Below are 15,163 nucleotides of genomic sequence, written 5' to 3' on the forward strand. Positions count from 1 at the left end.
ATTTGCGTATTGCTTAAGGCTGCTTTCAGGGGAGCACTTGAGTGGCTGCAGGGCTCACAGGGCCTCAAATATTTATCATCTGACTTTTTTAAAAAAAGATTTTACTTATTTATTCATGAGAGACACAGAGAGAGAGAGAGAGAGAGAGAGAGAGAGAGGCAGAGACACAGGCAGAGGGAGAAGCAGGCTCCACGCAGGGAGCCCAACGTGGGACTCGATCCTGAGACTCTAGGATCACACCCTGGGCCGAAGGTGGCACCAAACCTCTGAGCCACCCGGGCTGCCCTATCATCTGACTTTTTATAAGTTTATCAGCTCCTGCTCTGAGCTCATGGGCGGTCCCTGTTCTCTGTACTGCACTCAGCATCCTGCCGGTCACCCGTGGTGCACACAGCGTTCACATAGTGTGCAAACAACGAGTTAAAAGGTCCACCAGGTTCATATGCTGCACAAATGCGTCCCCTTCCCTTATAAGAGTCTCAGGCTGCCTGGTGTGCTGACATGCTGGGTGCAGCGAGTATTTGGACTCTGACAGCTGATGTGTCCTGTGTCAACACTTAATACTGGGAAGGGCAACCAAGATGAAACCCAAAGGGTAACTAAGAATCTGGCCAAGGAAAAAGGAAAGATTCCGCCACTCACGGCCAGGACCTTGAACTCTGAGCCCAAGAGCTGGATGTTCTCCTGAGGGTGAGGCGGAGCTCCGGCCTGTGGGAGCAGAGGAGGAGCACGCTCTGCCTGGACACGGGGCCACCTCCTCTCCTCACCTTGCACTTCCCGTCTATGCTGTTGGCCGATGTAGCCAGCATGAGGAAGCTTCTAGGCCTATTCTGGAAAGAAAGGGTGAGAGATGATGCTGGGAGACTCTCCCAGTTTGGGGAGGGGTGCTGTCCCTGCACCCTGCACCCCCACCCTAACTTTGGAGCTCCTATTACAGAGGGGAGGTGGAGGACGGCCGTGAAGCCACCAATAGGTTGTAATTATGAATTGCCAGAAGCACAGGGGAGGGCCTGAGAGAATAGGGCAGCTTTGGTCAGGGAGGCTCAGGGGCCTCTGAGGAGGGAACATTTGAACTTAGGCCCAGGGGGCTCAGCGGTTTAGCGCCGCCTTCGGCCCAGGGTGTGATCCTGGAGACCCGGGATCGAGTCCCACATCGGGCTCCCTGCGTGGAGCATGCTTCTCCCTCTGCCTGTGTCTCTGCCTCTCTCTCTCTCTCTCTCTCTGTGTCTCTCATGAATAAATAAATAATAAAATATTTTTTTTAAAATGAGGAGGAGAAGGTAGGAGCCTTGTGAGGAGTGAGGGAAGGACTATCTGAGCAGAAGGCACAGCAACTACAAAGGGCCCGAGGTTGTGATAGAGGCTGCGAGGGCCAGGCCATGCAGGACCTTGTGGGCTTTGGGGAGGGTGTGTAAGGGATGGAATCCGAGCCTTGTTTCAAAGCCTCCATGGCTTCCCTGGGGTTGGAGCACTGAGACACCAGCATGAAACCCTCATTACACTGTTGGAGCCTTGGACTATCTCTGGTCCATTCCACAGATAAACCAGGCTTGTGTGGAGCTGCTGTGACCCAAGGTCAGAAAGACCACAGGCCTGGGCAGGAGAGTTTCCAGAACACACGGGCCTCTGGATCAAGTGGAAATGTCTTGCCTTCCCTTCTAAATCACACAGTTTGGCAGATCCTGAGGGCAATATGGCAGCAGGAGTCACCTCCTGGGCATCGGGCATGGCAAAGGTACCTGGCCAGTTCCAGAAAGTCAGCAGCATCTTGTGGTCCTGGCTATGCAACTGAGAGGCCTCAGCCCTTGTCTGTCTGGAGGGGACAGGCATGGCCAGACACCAAGGACCCTCAGCCCATGGTGTCAGGACTGGCTTGGAGAAAAGGGGTTTTTGAGGATGGGGTTTTGAAGGATGAGTAGAAGTTTGCCAGCAGGAGAAAAGCATCCGAGGAACATGGCATACAGGAGGCCCCAGTTTGGCCCCATCTGACCCCTGTGGCTGAGTGACCCCAGCCTGTCCTTGACATTCAGGTATTTTCTTCACTTGATGTGAGCAAGGACAAAGGCTCTACGAATTGTCGGATCTGGCCAGCCCAGGCTTAAATTCAGCCTTTTCCACTTTCTGGGTGACTCTCGCTAGTGAGACCCCACCAAGATTGGCCCCAGTTTACGGGAGAATAAACTGAGATTTGTAGAGGGAGCCCACACATCCTAGGATGCAGAGGGAAGTGGTCAGAGCTGAGTCAGGACTCAGAGGAAGGGCAAGGGAACAGTCAAGAAGTAGGAAGTGGGGGCAGGGAGAGTGACCTGCCCAAGGCCATTATCCTGAGGCCCCAGAGATGGAGAGGAATGGAGGACCCAGTAGCTTAGTGGGCACAGCAGGTGCAAAGGCCCTAAGGTAAAAACATATTTAACAGTCTCCAGGAAGAGCAAGTGGGCCAGAGGCTGATGAGTGAGAGGCAGATGGAGAGGAGAGCAGGCTACCCCAGCACAAGCTAGCTCTTGCCAGCACCCCCCAGTACCCACTGCCGGTAGACCCCTGTGTCCAACACCAAGACCCAGACTCGCAGACCAGCCCACGTTTGCTTCCTGTGAGGGCCGAGATGTGCAAACCTGCATTCAAGCACATGCAACACGTGTGCATGTGCCTCAGGGCAACTCTGCAGACAAGGCTGACACGCAAACGCGTATGCACGGTCTCGTGGGCTCTGTTTATCTCCAGGCTGCCTGCAAACTTGCATGTGTGCTCACTCCGCCCCCCACCCCCCGCCCCGCCCCAGCACGCGTCATGAGAAGGCTCAGGAAGCGCTGCTGGGGGTTCCCCTGAGAGCTGGCTTCCTGTTTTCAAAGAGGCCGAGAACTGCTGAGGGAATGTTTTGGACAGACCCAGCCCCCCCTCCCCTGGCTCTGCACACCCCAGCCAGTCCCACAGACCTTGGATTGCTTCTCTGCCTGGCACTGCCCCCATCCCATGGTGAAGTCAGGCTCCAGGTGACAAACTGAGGCTTGGAGACCTACGGCCACTATCCCAGGGTCACACAGGAAGGGAGAGGTGGTGCTGGGAGTGCAGACCCTGAGCCCCACCCTGTCCCCCCTGGCACACAATGCCCAGGGGTGGGGGGGCTCACATATGGGGAGACGAGAAATGCCTCCTCCTGCCTTGGACTGTGGTCCTGTTCCCCGGGCTCCCGGGACTGCCCTCACCCAGCTCCAGGCTTTCCTGCCCCACGAAGCCAATTCTCCCATTCACCATGGCTCCTCATCCAGGTCCTCAAAGAAAGGCCATCTACACTACAAACACCAAAGGAACATCAGTTGCCAACGAAGCTGCCGGCAAAGATTTGGTCTCCTCCTTAAGGGGCTGGTGGGGGCACCTAGGAGCAAATAACCAAACCCTCTCTGTGCTCCAGCCCCATGGAGCCCCCGGAGTGGCTGAGGACACACTTGGCCCTGTCTCGCCTGCTGTGGTTGCAGAGGCTGTTCCCTCTGCTTGGAATGCCCTTCTCTAGCTCCTTGGCAAACTCCTCTTCATCCATCAAAACCCCACTCCAGTGTCTTCTCCTCCTGGAAGCTCTCCCAGGGCCCTCCAGCCCTCATCCTTCCCCCTGGCTCCACCCTCACTCCACAGGGCTGGGGTTGTCTGTGGATTTCACCACGAGGACCTTGGGACTCTGTTTTGTGGCAACTTGTGGTAGCAAAGATGGCTCGCATTATCACCTCCAGGGGCCCCCAATCCCCCAGGGTGACTGGCCCTGGCTGAGTCACATGCCTATTTCTGAGCCAATCCCTGAGTCTGCGGTCACCAAAGGCTCTAATTGGCCAGACCCAGTCACATGGCCACACGTGGTGTCACAAAGTGGACCCGGCTTGGCTCCGTTTGCCCACCGAAACAGGCGGGGAGAGTAGATGCCCCCAAAAGCCCTTTACCAAGGCCTGAGGGGTCCTCTGCCTGCCCCATGCTGGCTGGGGGGTCTTGGGCAAGTCATCTGTTCTCTGTGCCTGTTTCCCCACCTGCGAATCGGGCTCCGCAGAGGGGAGGTATTAGAGCACTGGAGACCCACTGAGGCATGCCCCATCCATCCCCTCCCAACCCCCCAACCCTGCTCAGCAGGCCCTGTGGACCCTGTCCCCGCCCCCCAGCCCTCTATTGTTCTCTGTGAATCCCCCAAGCCCCTCACGGGGCCTCCCAGCCAGGCAGGCACGGATGGCTACTGGCCGAGTCACTTCTTCCTCCTGGGCCCCTTGCCCAGCCTGATGCTTTCTGGGGACTTTCCTGGCCTTCCTCGAATGTCAGAAATAAGGCGGTGGGGGGGGGGGAGGCGGGGGAGTGAGGGCAGAGGTGCGTGTGGACAGGTCTGTGCACACCCTGGCGTGGGGTCCAAGCCCCCGTCCTGCACCCCCTGTGACATGCAGGGCATCTTACCTGCTTCCCTCCAGAGTTGGGGGCCTCCACATCTGAACACCCTGCAAGCCCTCAGCCGGGGCCGGGGGTGCCCAGGGGGGCAATACTGTCGTACCTGTTCAGACAGGTGTCAGCGTGCTTTCTGCATGTGTGCACGCGCATGCACGTGGGTCCGTGCTCATCGAGGTCTAGGCTGTGCGCCCCGGTGTCGGCTGGCCCCTTTCTGTGTCTCTGCACGTGTGCATCCATTTCTGAGTGTGTGTGTGTGTGTGTGTGTACGTCGTAGCAGCCCCCACATGCAGCCCAGTGAGACCCTGCCCCTCATCGGGAAAGGCGCAGCTAGGGGAAGGAACGCTCTGGGACAGACGGCAGGGCTGGGGTATTGTGCCTGTCGGGGGCGCAGGGGACAGTGGCGGGAGGTGTGTGCAGGGAACAGCTGGGGCGGCCGCAGGGACAGGAGGAGGCCGGGCCTGGGGTTGGTCAGCCAGGCTGAAGGGATGGGAGCTGCTTGCGGGAGCCGAGGTGGCTAAGGCTGAGCGGAGCTTTGGGATGAAATGGCATCAACTCTGAAATATTCTCCAAGGCTGGGGATACGGCAGGGCTCTGGGGTATACTGACACCATACTGACAAACAAGGAAATCTAGAACTCTGAGGAAGGGGAAAGATCGGGAAGCAAAAGGCATTGGGACAGGAGGGGAATTGAGGCGCGTTCAGGCCTAGAGACAGGGAGGATGTCCTGAAGAGGTGATTTGTGATCTGAAGCCTGCCAGGGAGAAGGTCTTGGGCATATCTGGGGAGAGGGTGCTCCAGGTAGGAGGCACAGTAGGTGCAAAGCCCCTGAGGTAGGAGTGAGCTGATAGAGGGGCCCCATTCAGGAAGATCTAAGCCCAAAGTAGGGAGGGGGGGCATCAGGGGGCAGCATGGGTGGGGAGCAAGGCCACTAGGACAGACTGTCCTGTAACGACAGGCAGACAGGAACCCTCCACTCCCACCCCACCCACCCCCAGGGCTCCCTGCTCGGGACAGAATGTGCTGGGAGGAGAGGCCAGTGGCTGTGCCTGGTGGCTGGAGCAGGGCAGCTGGAGGATTCCTGAACAGCAGCCCAGCTGGGCCCCGTGCCAGCCAGGGCGGAAAACAAGCGGAGGGTGCCCGGCCTGCCTGTCACCCCGTGGCCCCAGGGCCCGGCCAGGCTGGGGAAGGAGACAGAGATGGGGAAGGAGTCAGAGACCGGGAGAGACAGAGAGATAGCCAAGAGAGATGGTGGGCAAGAGATAGAGAAAGAAATGACAGAGAGAGATGCAGAGATGGTGAGCCAGAGACAGAGACAATGAGAGACTGACAGAAGGAATGGGCAAAAGAGACAGCGTGAAAATGTGAGAGGCGGAGTGGGGGGACAAGGAGGGTGAGTCAGAGACAGAGACCTGATGCTTGACTCTCCAAACGGGTGACTGACTCTAGGCGGTCCTGGGAACAAGTGTCAGGCAGTAACACCCCCACCCCCATCAGAATCTTGTTCTACACCTGAGTTGGGGAGGGAGGAGTCCCCACCAGTCAACAGCCCCCTCAGGCCTCCCATGCCTGCTATGTGCTGGAGCCAGGGACACAGCCCTGCCCCAGCCCCGCCCTCAAAGTTTCAGACAAACAAGTGAATATCTAAATAAAAAATTTCAGAGTGACAAGGGCTACAAAGACAATAGGATAGGGGGATAGGAGAGGGAGTAAAAGGAGTGGCACCATTAACCAGGAAGTTGGGGTGTTCCTGAAAAGATGAGGCTAGGAGGTAAGAGAGGAGTGGGTCATAGGGAAGAAACTTTCAGCAGAGGGAACCACATGTACAAAGGTCCTGAGGTAGGAGTCGGCTTGGGGTACCTGAGTAGTAGTCAGAGATCCAGGGGAAGCTGGAAGGAGAGGTGGGTGAGAGATCTTAGGGGCTGAGGGAGGGGTGGGATTTTATCTTAGAAGAATATTTGGCCACTCTCCTCTCTACCCTGTGGGCCTCACTCTGCATTCAGGGAGTTCCCTGAATGAAGCCAGCTCCATTCTGGTTTTCATTTATCTGAACCAGATAATCCACCTCTTTTAGGGATAAGGTTCCAGACAGTTGCAGATGTAGGAGTCTGGGACACGAGGTGGCTCGTCCTCCCGAGCCTGCCGGGGGAAACCTTTGGTAGAACTACTCACATCTGCTGTTGCAATAGACACCTTAGACTCTTCTTGGTTTGGGAACATGGATCCGGAAGCTGGGATTTTGTGTCCTGAACACCCAGATGACAGGGAACTTACCACTTCCTGAGACTGCTATTTTGGGGGCCCGGGGTGACTGTACTATGTGGGTACATCTCCCCTCTGGGGGGGGGCCCAAAGAACCCTAAGTTTGACAGGTTCTGAACTTGACACCGGGTCAGCGGCTGCTGGACAGGGAAGGCCAGGCAAACCTCAGGCCAAGCAGCAGGTGCAAATCAGAACCCAAATTCAGGCCAGGGATGGGGGGGCAATTAAGGCTGTGGTGGGGAGGTATCCCAGAGTCTCAGATGAGGAAACTGGCTCAAGAGCAGGTGACTTGTCTGTGATCACTCAAAGAACTAAGCCTGAACCCCCACTTGCCAGTGTCCAACCCTGGGGTCCTTCCCCCGTGCTCACCCCTGCCAATGGTCATCCCAAGGGGCGGGGCCTCTGGTCTGGGGAGGGGCCTTCGGTCTGGGGCAGGGCCAGGAGTCCCACCAGGGCTGGCACTGACCTGTGAGGTGTGGGGGTTCTGAGTGGTGACTCCAGACCCTGCCCCAGTCGCCTCACTCTGTTTGACTCACTTTCTCTACCTTCTGCTCCAGCAGACACAACCTCCATGCCACCAGGGCTGCCTCAAGGCCCAGGGAACATTCAAACAAATCCTTGTACGCCCGTGTCCACAGACAGCAGCCCCAGTCACAATCGCCAAAAGGTGGGGGTGACCCAACTGCCTATCAAGTGGGTGAAGGGACAATCAAAATGGAATCTGTCCACACGGCAGAATATTATTTGGCCATAAAAAGGAACGAAACATTGACGCATGCTAACCCTCGGATGAAACGTCCTGTGAAAATTTAAGCTGGGTGGAAGCCAGACACCAATGAGGCCATGTGTTGTAGGCTCCCACGTATATGAAATGCCCAGAACAGGGAAATCCAGAGACAGAAAGCAGATCAGTGGGTGCCCAGAGTGTCCTGGAGCTAGAGGGAGGTGACAAGTGCCCAACACCGTCAATGCACTAAATCCCACTAAACCGGAAGCTTTAAAACGGTTCACTTGAAGGCAAACGAATTGTGTCTTAAAAACAAAAGCCTTTCCCCGTTCACGCTCCCAGCCTCTGTGACTATGCTAGGGAAGGGGCACGGGATCGAGCTCCAACCTGAGCTCTTTGCCCCCTGCCATGCGTCCTTGGGCCTCGTTTCTCCTTCCGGACAATGGGCCCCTCAACCCTCCTTGGCCTGAATGCCAATTCAGCCCTAGAGATCCTGACCCAAGACAGAGATCAAGGCCACTCAGCTTTCTTGGCAGCTGAGGAAAATAAACCGGTAAACCCAGTCTCTTCCCCCACACTTTTATTTAAAAAAACAAAAACAAAAACTGTAAAAAAGAGAACAATTTAAGGCTTATCAGAAATGCTGAGTCCCAGGCAGGGGCCCCGCCCCAGCCACGGGTGAGACTCTGCAACCAGGGGCTGGTCCGGCTGCCCCCTCATACTTTGTCCCTCCTTCCCTACAGGAGGTCTCCAGAGCTGCACTGGCCCTGCTCTGTTACCCCAGGCTGACCTCTGTCCCCAGGGCCTGGCTGAATATTTTGAACCGGGTTTTTTGGGTCATATGATATGCAGACAGGTCTCATGTCCTGGAGCACTTGGAGGAGCCCCCAGACAGTCCCGGCCTGGACCAGGAGTCTCTCTGGCTTCCAAAGGCTGGAGCAGTTGCCCCTGCCACCCACAGGTCCCACAGAGTTCCAAGGACTTGCTTCCCCAAATGCACCGGTTCCTGGGCCCTCTCGCCTGCCGGACCTTGCCGCGTGGCCTCAACTGAGGCACTTGCCCTCTGAGCCCCGGTTCTAAGACGAAGGGGGTGATCTCCAAACATCACTCAGCTCTGACCTTCTCCGACTTTTTCCTCTTGCTTGTCTGCGCGCTGAGCTGTCGCTTGTATGCCAAGGCCTCAGCTAGAATGCCCTTTGCTCCAGGAAGCCGTCTCTGCTCCTGTTTGGACTCTCCCAGCTCTGGGTCTCTTCCTCTGGTCCCATGAGACTGGAAGTATTTATGTCTGGCTACATCTCTCCCAGACTAGAAGCTCCTGGGGTTGCCGAGCCCTGTTCACGGGCCAGCGGAGACAGACAGATTCCGACAGTGGGCATTCACTGCCTTGTGAGGACCAGGCCAGCTAAATCAGATTCCCGCCTGGCTCTTCCTCTGTCCCCTGTGATGTTGGAAAGCCCTGCCCTGTTCTGAGACTCGGATTCCCCAACTTCAATGCCGTCCGGTTGGTCTGCTCTGGAGACAGCTACTCTCCATGTGCCCGGAAGCATGTGGGCGACCTCATCCCTTGAGGTATCCACTTGCTCAGCAGGTCATGCAGCGTGGCCTCATGGTCTCTGAGGGTGGGTTTGGATCCTCCTGAGAGAGACAGTCCCATTAAGCCTCAGGGGGCACCAGAGGCTCAGAAACAACCCACTTATCATCTCCAACTCCCACACTCAGCCAGGGGGCAACATGCAGAGCCGATGGGGTTGGGGCAAGGTGGGCTTGAGCCCAAATTCATCTGAGTCCCACCCCCACCTGTGCTCCCAGGGCCTGGGAGCTTCTCGGACCCCCAAGCTCACCTCGGAGTACAGGGGTGGCGGGCGGTAGCGGAATTCCTGGATATAGGCGAAGAAGGGGCCTTCGAAGCTCAAGTCAGTGTCCTGCAGTGGTGGAAAGGAGCTCTGCCCCACGGCTGCCACCTCCCCGTCTGCCACCACCTCTGAGTACTCGGGAGGGGCTACAAGTGAGAGACAGAGTGGGTGAGGCTGGTAGAGGAGGGGAGCCCCAGAATCGGGGACAATGAACAGGGAGCCAAACTTGTGCCAATTCTGGGGCTGTGGGCTGAGAGTCTGGGGGGGACCTGTGGCCGCCAGCATAATCACTACTGTGCATTTTTATGCATGGAGGCATTGAGACTGGGGGAGGGCAAGTCACCCAAGCACCCGCCTCTCTACCCACCCAGCTCCCTGCAGGACGTTGAGCTCACCCTCAGGCCGCTCTGGCGGGGCTCCCAGCCCCCAGTCCAGCAGGAAGCTGGCGTGGCTGCCCACGCTGGATGAGCGGCTCCCAAAAGGGTGCAGGGGGATGGTGCCGATGACCAGTGGCAGCTCCAGGAGCAACTTGGATGTGCCAGGGATGTCCACGCAGACCTGGAGGTACAGACCATGAGGGAGGGCGCCCAGGCAGATGCGGCCGTCCCTCTTCCTCCGACCAGTGGGATGCCCTACCTTGAGGGAGTAGTCCACATGTAGCACCCGGCAGTGCAGGATGGAAGGGCCCACAGGGGGGATCCGCAGCGCGCGGCCCTGCCACAGCGCCCGCCGCCCAGGACCCACAGGCTCGCCGGCGAGACTGGCCACCACTGCTCGTTTCTGCTTGCGAGCGCCCCGAGCCATGAAGGTCTGCGTCTGGACCACTGCGGCCCGAGGAAGCACTGGGCGCGTGGAGCCATTGTCGATCTCAGCGAAGACTGGGATGACCTCACCTGTAGTGGGGAGCAGCAGGGCGTCAGATTCCCCATCTGCAGCCTTGATGCTGGTACCCTTCCCTTTCCAACCCTGCCTGCTTGGTACCTGGCGTGTAACCCTTTCGGTCGATCTTGGCGGAGAGAGAGACAAGACCACGGTTGCTGTACCAGGATCGGGCGACCTTCTCTAGAGCTCCCGCCTGAGGGGCCTGGTGGGTTGGAGGAAGGGATAGGAACAGGTCACTCTGTGCAAACCACAGACCCCCTGGAGCTTCCAAACCACCCCAAGCTGAGGGAGGAATTGGGGCAGGGTTCCTGGTTTTTTCTTAACAACCAGGTACCGTCTGTAAAATAACTCCACAGGTAAAACCCATCTTTTAAAGCTGAAGATGAAGTGAACAAGCTAATTACTACAGTGTGCAATTAGTTCTCCGGCAGCCATTATCATTACAAGCCCTAGCTGTCCCCTATTTTGCAGATGAACTAGGCTCAGAGAGAGCGAGGCAGTTGCCCAGAGCCACCCAGCAAACGGGTGCAGCTGAGATCTGCACCCAGCTCCCCTGGGCTCCAAGGACATTTCCTGCCTGCCTGCCTGCCTGCCTGCCTCCCTCCCTCCCTCCCTTCCTGCCAGGGCCCAGCTGTGATTCCCACTTTGTGAGGAAGTGAAGGACTGAGGAGCCAGTTGGGGTCACCCGGTAGCCAGGCCCTCACCTCCCCTGGGGGCAGCCACTCACCAGCAGGGCAGGGGTGTTGATGTCCACAGGCTCAATGACAGTAAACACCTTCCTCGCCCGGCGGGCAGGGACCCAGGGCCGGTGCAGGGTGGCCTTGATGCAGTAGCGGACACTGCCATGCTTACCCTCGAATGATGTTACCAGGGTCCTGGGGGTGGGGGTGGAAGGAGGAGACTTCAAAGGGCAAGAAACAGACACTCGCAGCTGAGGGGTGGTCCCAGAGACTTAGGAGGATGAAAGAGACACTGAGGACCTCCCTCCCCTTGGGGTCAAGAGGGTCCCCACATACCCAGCAATGGAGCCCTAAACCTGAAAGGGGCTGCAGGCTTAGGGAATCCCCCACAATTCTGCGCCCCAGATGCAGGACTTACGGAGGCAGCTGGAAGCTGAACGGGAATTCGTGGCGACCCGCAGGCAGCGTCGTGGTCTCCCCGGTGTCTGCAGGTAGGAGCAAGAGGGGGAGGTTGAGCTGCCGCCCGGAGTTCCAGGAGCGCGGGGCACGTGCGCCGCGTCGGGTAGCCGGGTAGCCGGGTAGCCGGCCCGTACCTGGCGCGAGTAGCGTGGCACGGTGGCTCACGACCTCCACACGCTCGCTGTAGCTCTGCGTGTACGCGGTGCTGGAGCCCGCGCTGCGCGACTCGGTCCAGTGCACGTGGGCGCGGCCCCGGGCGCGCAGCTTCAGGGCGCCCACGCGCGCCGGGCCCGCCAGCTCCAGCAGCACCCGGCCCGCGACAGCCTGGCCGCCGCTGAAAACCGGCTCGGCGCCCGCGCTCGCGCCATCCAGCTGCACCACGAACGCCTTCACCTTGTCGAACAGCATCGCGCCCGGGATGCGAACCCGCGACGCCCAGACCTTGGCCTCGAACCCGCGACGCGGCGGTACGAGGTGCGGAGGCTACAGCCTCGGAACGCGAACCTGCCCGGGGCGCGCAGGCGCACTTGCCGACCAGGTCAAAAATTCCTGCGCGCCCTGCGCCGGCGCTGCCTTTATACGGCGGGCGGGGCGGGGCGACGCGCGGGCCCCGCCCCCAGAGAGGAATACGCCAATGCGCGGCGAGGGGCGGGGCCCCGCCCAGGCGTGGAGCAAAATAACAAACCCCCAAGTGCCCTCTGCCCTGGTGGGCCCCAGAGTGAAACCGAAGCGTCGCGGTCCAGTACCGGTCTCTCGGGGACCCTCGGGGCTACAGTGGGGAAGCTTAGGGCCGGAGGCGGGCCCCGGGCTTGAGGTCACCCAGCTAGAGCATTTTGCCACTAGGTTTAATCATCAGCGGGTCACCACTTGCAGATCTGACCCAAGGCATGTTCTGCCCCGAGCAGGAAGGCTGGGGGATGGCCCGGCCCCACTGGGGCCCTGAGAGCCTAGGGCCACCCTGGGCGTCAGTTCCCCCCCTCTAAGCGATGGGGGAAGGAGGAGGAAGTAGGTAGGGCCTGCTTCTGCTTGGGCGCCCCTGCCCCCTGCCTGTGATTCGAATCCCGCTCAGCTGGGTGACCCCGGGCTAGTGACAACCTCTGGAACCTAAGGTTCCACGTTTGTGGTTTGTAGACAACCGTGCTCGGGCATCGGGCATCCCCCTCCCCCCGAGAGCCTGGCTCCCAGGTCATCAACCCACTCCCCACATGCCGCCACCCAGGCTCCCTCAGCGCTTTTGCCCAAGCTGTTCCCACCAGCCCATGTTCCTGTCGCAACTTGAGGCCCCAGCAAACTCCTACAAGCCCCCCGCGCCCCGGCGTAGCCCTTGGGCCGGCTGTTGGCACCCCCTAGCCTCAGTCCCCTCGCAGATAGATGCAAGTGGAGGGGACGTCCCAGGAACCCCGAGGGCCAGGGCTGCAGCGAGCCCTCCAGACGGTTTGTCCTCCTCTCTGGGCCTCAGTTTACTCCGAGAACCTCAATGAACTTTTCCTAGTCGCGGTCTGCAGGGCGCCGGCGCCCTCTGGTGGCAGCAAGATGCACAGCTGCTCCAACCCACCCCCTACCCTGAAGGCGACGCCACCTTTGAGGTGCCTTAGAACGACCCTGGGAACCCTCAGTGGGGGGCGGCCATAGCCGGACACGGTCCCCTGCAGTCAGAGTGACCACAGCAGCATGGGGGTCAGAGCAATACCTAACGGAGGGGCAGAGGCTATAGACGCAGCGATCACCCTGGGAGGCTGCGTGGAGAAGGGGACTGTGGGACTGAAATGAAGGGCTCCTATCTTCTCCCAGGGCCACCTGGAGCCCTGGAGGCCGTAACCCCAGAAGAGGGGGCGGCGGAAGTGGTGAGTCTTTTTCACAGATGGCTCCCCAGAGGCCCAGAGAGGGGCAGGACCTCACCCAAGGTTACACAGCAGTTCTGCAAGCTTCACCCCAGTATCTTAATGAAGCAGGTGGTGAGTGGGAGCTGGGTGCAACCAGCCCCAATTTCCCTTGAGACTCAGAGGAAAGGAAGTGCCTCGGGGGGCCTCTTCCTGTCCCGCCCTAGGGCCCTCTAGGGCTGGGTTTCCACAGCTAGTAAGGAGAGTCCCCACATCTGGGGCTGCTGGGCTAAGGCCGAACGGCTGCGGGCAAAGCATCTCCTGTGTACAGTCCGCGGGCAGGAGACCAGGTCTCAGCTGCCTCCTGCCTCTGCCCACTTTACAGACGAGTCCGGCTTAGCTGAGGTGGGGGACGGAGAGGGGGGCAAGGCAACCCCGGGAGCCAACATCTTCCACAGCAAACACAGCTCAGTGCTGAAGCACAGCCTCACCCCTGGCCTGCTCCTGACCGGCTGTGTGGCCTGGGTGTGAGGGGCTGAGGCTCAGAGCTGGGAGCCAGCTGGGAGTCTTCTCAGCCTGATCCCACCCCACCCCAAGTCTCCTCCCTCCCGGGGATGCACAGGGACCTGCAACCACCACCAGAACTCCCCACCCACCCAGGCGTGAGCTCATTCCTGCAAACACTAGAGGTAAACTGAGGGAGGAGGCACTAGTAGAACGGGAGATGGGGGGTCTTCTTTGGGAAAAAAGGGACCCCAGGTCTGGAGTTAAGGGCGGATCCTTGGATTCAGAGTGGAGGATGTCCTGACTACCCAGGGGTTCTTCAGACTCTGGGTCGGGTTGGGCGGGGGGGGTCCCTGCCTTTGGGTGGAGGGCTTCCCGGCCTTGAAAAGGGGGTCGCCCAGACCCCGAGAGGGGTTCCTGGGAAAGAGAGTTTGGGAGGGAGGGAAGGAGGGAGGGAGGTGGGTGGGTGGGTGGGTGTCCTGGCGGGCGGGTCCAGGCCCCGGAGAGAAGGTCTTCACTTAAGAGGGGTCACCGACACCGCACAGCGTCTAAGGCGAAAGTCCCAAAGTCTCCCGGCCCCGGGGAGCGGGCGCCGGGGGATCCCGGCTGCGGAGTGCGGAGCGAGCGGCTCACCTCGGAGCAGCAGCTGCCGCCGCCGCAGGTACGTCTCGGCGGCCGCGTAGTCGCTGGACACCGCGTTGATGCCCACGCTTCGGCCCTCGAGCCAGTGCGTCGCCGCCCCGCCGCGTGCCGCCACCTCGAGCGCCCTGACCCGCAGCGGCGCCGCCGCCTCCAGCAGCACCCGGCCGCACAGCCGCTCCCCGCCGCGGTACGCGCCGCCGGGGCCCCGGGCCAGCTCCAGCGCGAAGCTGCGCACGCCCCCCGGGCGCATGGCGCGGGCTGGGCGCTCGGCGGGGACGGCGCGGCCCCGCGAACTCGTGCCGGCTCGTCGGCCGCCGACTTCCTGGTGCTCCGCGTCCGCCGCCGTGACGCGCCGGGGCCGCCGGGGACGTGCCGCCCGCGTGCCCGCGCTGTTGACTTTGCCACCCGGCGCGGGGCGGGCCCTGTTTTTGTAGGGTCGGCGCTGTTGAGTCAGAGGCGGCCGGGCGGGCGGGGCGGATGTGGCTGCCCGGAGCGGCGCGGAGAGGCACCCGCCTACCTGGTGGTTTCACTTGTCGCCTACGGCACCTTCGCCCTAGCTTCCCCCTCCCGCCCACCTCCTGGCCGTTTTCCAAACACACCAAGCTCAGGGCTTGCCTCTTGGCCTTTGCACTGACGGTTCCCCTGCTAGGAACGCCCTTCCCCACATCCGCTCTCCCACCCCCCCACCTGCCCCCCATGCCCAAATGCCACTTCCTCAGAGCCCCCTAATCATACTCGGGCCTTATTTCTTTATGGTTCTGGTCGCTGTTTGTGACTGTGACATGGTTTTGGTGCCTCCTCCTCCATCAGACTAGGTGCTCCCCAAAGGTGGGCACTGTACGCTGTTCCCCACACCAGATCTTACAGATGGGGAAACTGAGCCCCCCCCCCCATAGGGAGCAGCCTTCACCCAGAAGCACCCA

General features: G+C 60.0%; 1 protein-coding gene across 2 annotated transcripts; it reads right to left on the bottom strand.

Annotated features, from left to right (window-relative positions):
• Positions 1–7,963: 7,963 nt before the first annotated feature.
• ARRDC2 (arrestin domain containing 2) lies at positions 7,964–14,505 on the bottom strand. 2 transcript variants are annotated; one of them, XM_077859424.1, is made up of 8 exons: positions 14,232–14,505; positions 11,234–11,300; positions 10,863–11,010; positions 10,235–10,337; positions 9,890–10,146; positions 9,649–9,811; positions 9,242–9,399; positions 7,964–9,035 (listed from the first exon to the last, which is right to left on the bottom strand). In XM_077859424.1, the coding sequence occupies exons 1-8, from the start codon at positions 14,488–14,490 to the stop codon at positions 8,982–8,984; spliced, it is 1,209 nt and encodes a 402-aa protein (XP_077715550.1). In that variant the 5' UTR covers positions 14,491–14,505; the 3' UTR covers positions 7,964–8,981. The 2 variants fall into 2 exon arrangements, with proteins under 2 accessions (XP_077715550.1, XP_077715549.1); XM_077859423.1 differs by lacking the exon at positions 14,232–14,505 and adding an exon at positions 11,409–14,005.
• Between the last annotated feature and the right edge of the window lie 658 nt (positions 14,506–15,163).

This window comes from Canis aureus, chromosome 19, assembly GCF_053574225.1.
Source record: "Canis aureus isolate CA01 chromosome 19, VMU_Caureus_v.1.0, whole genome shotgun sequence".
Taxonomy (NCBI): Eukaryota; Metazoa; Chordata; class Mammalia; order Carnivora; family Canidae; genus Canis; species Canis aureus.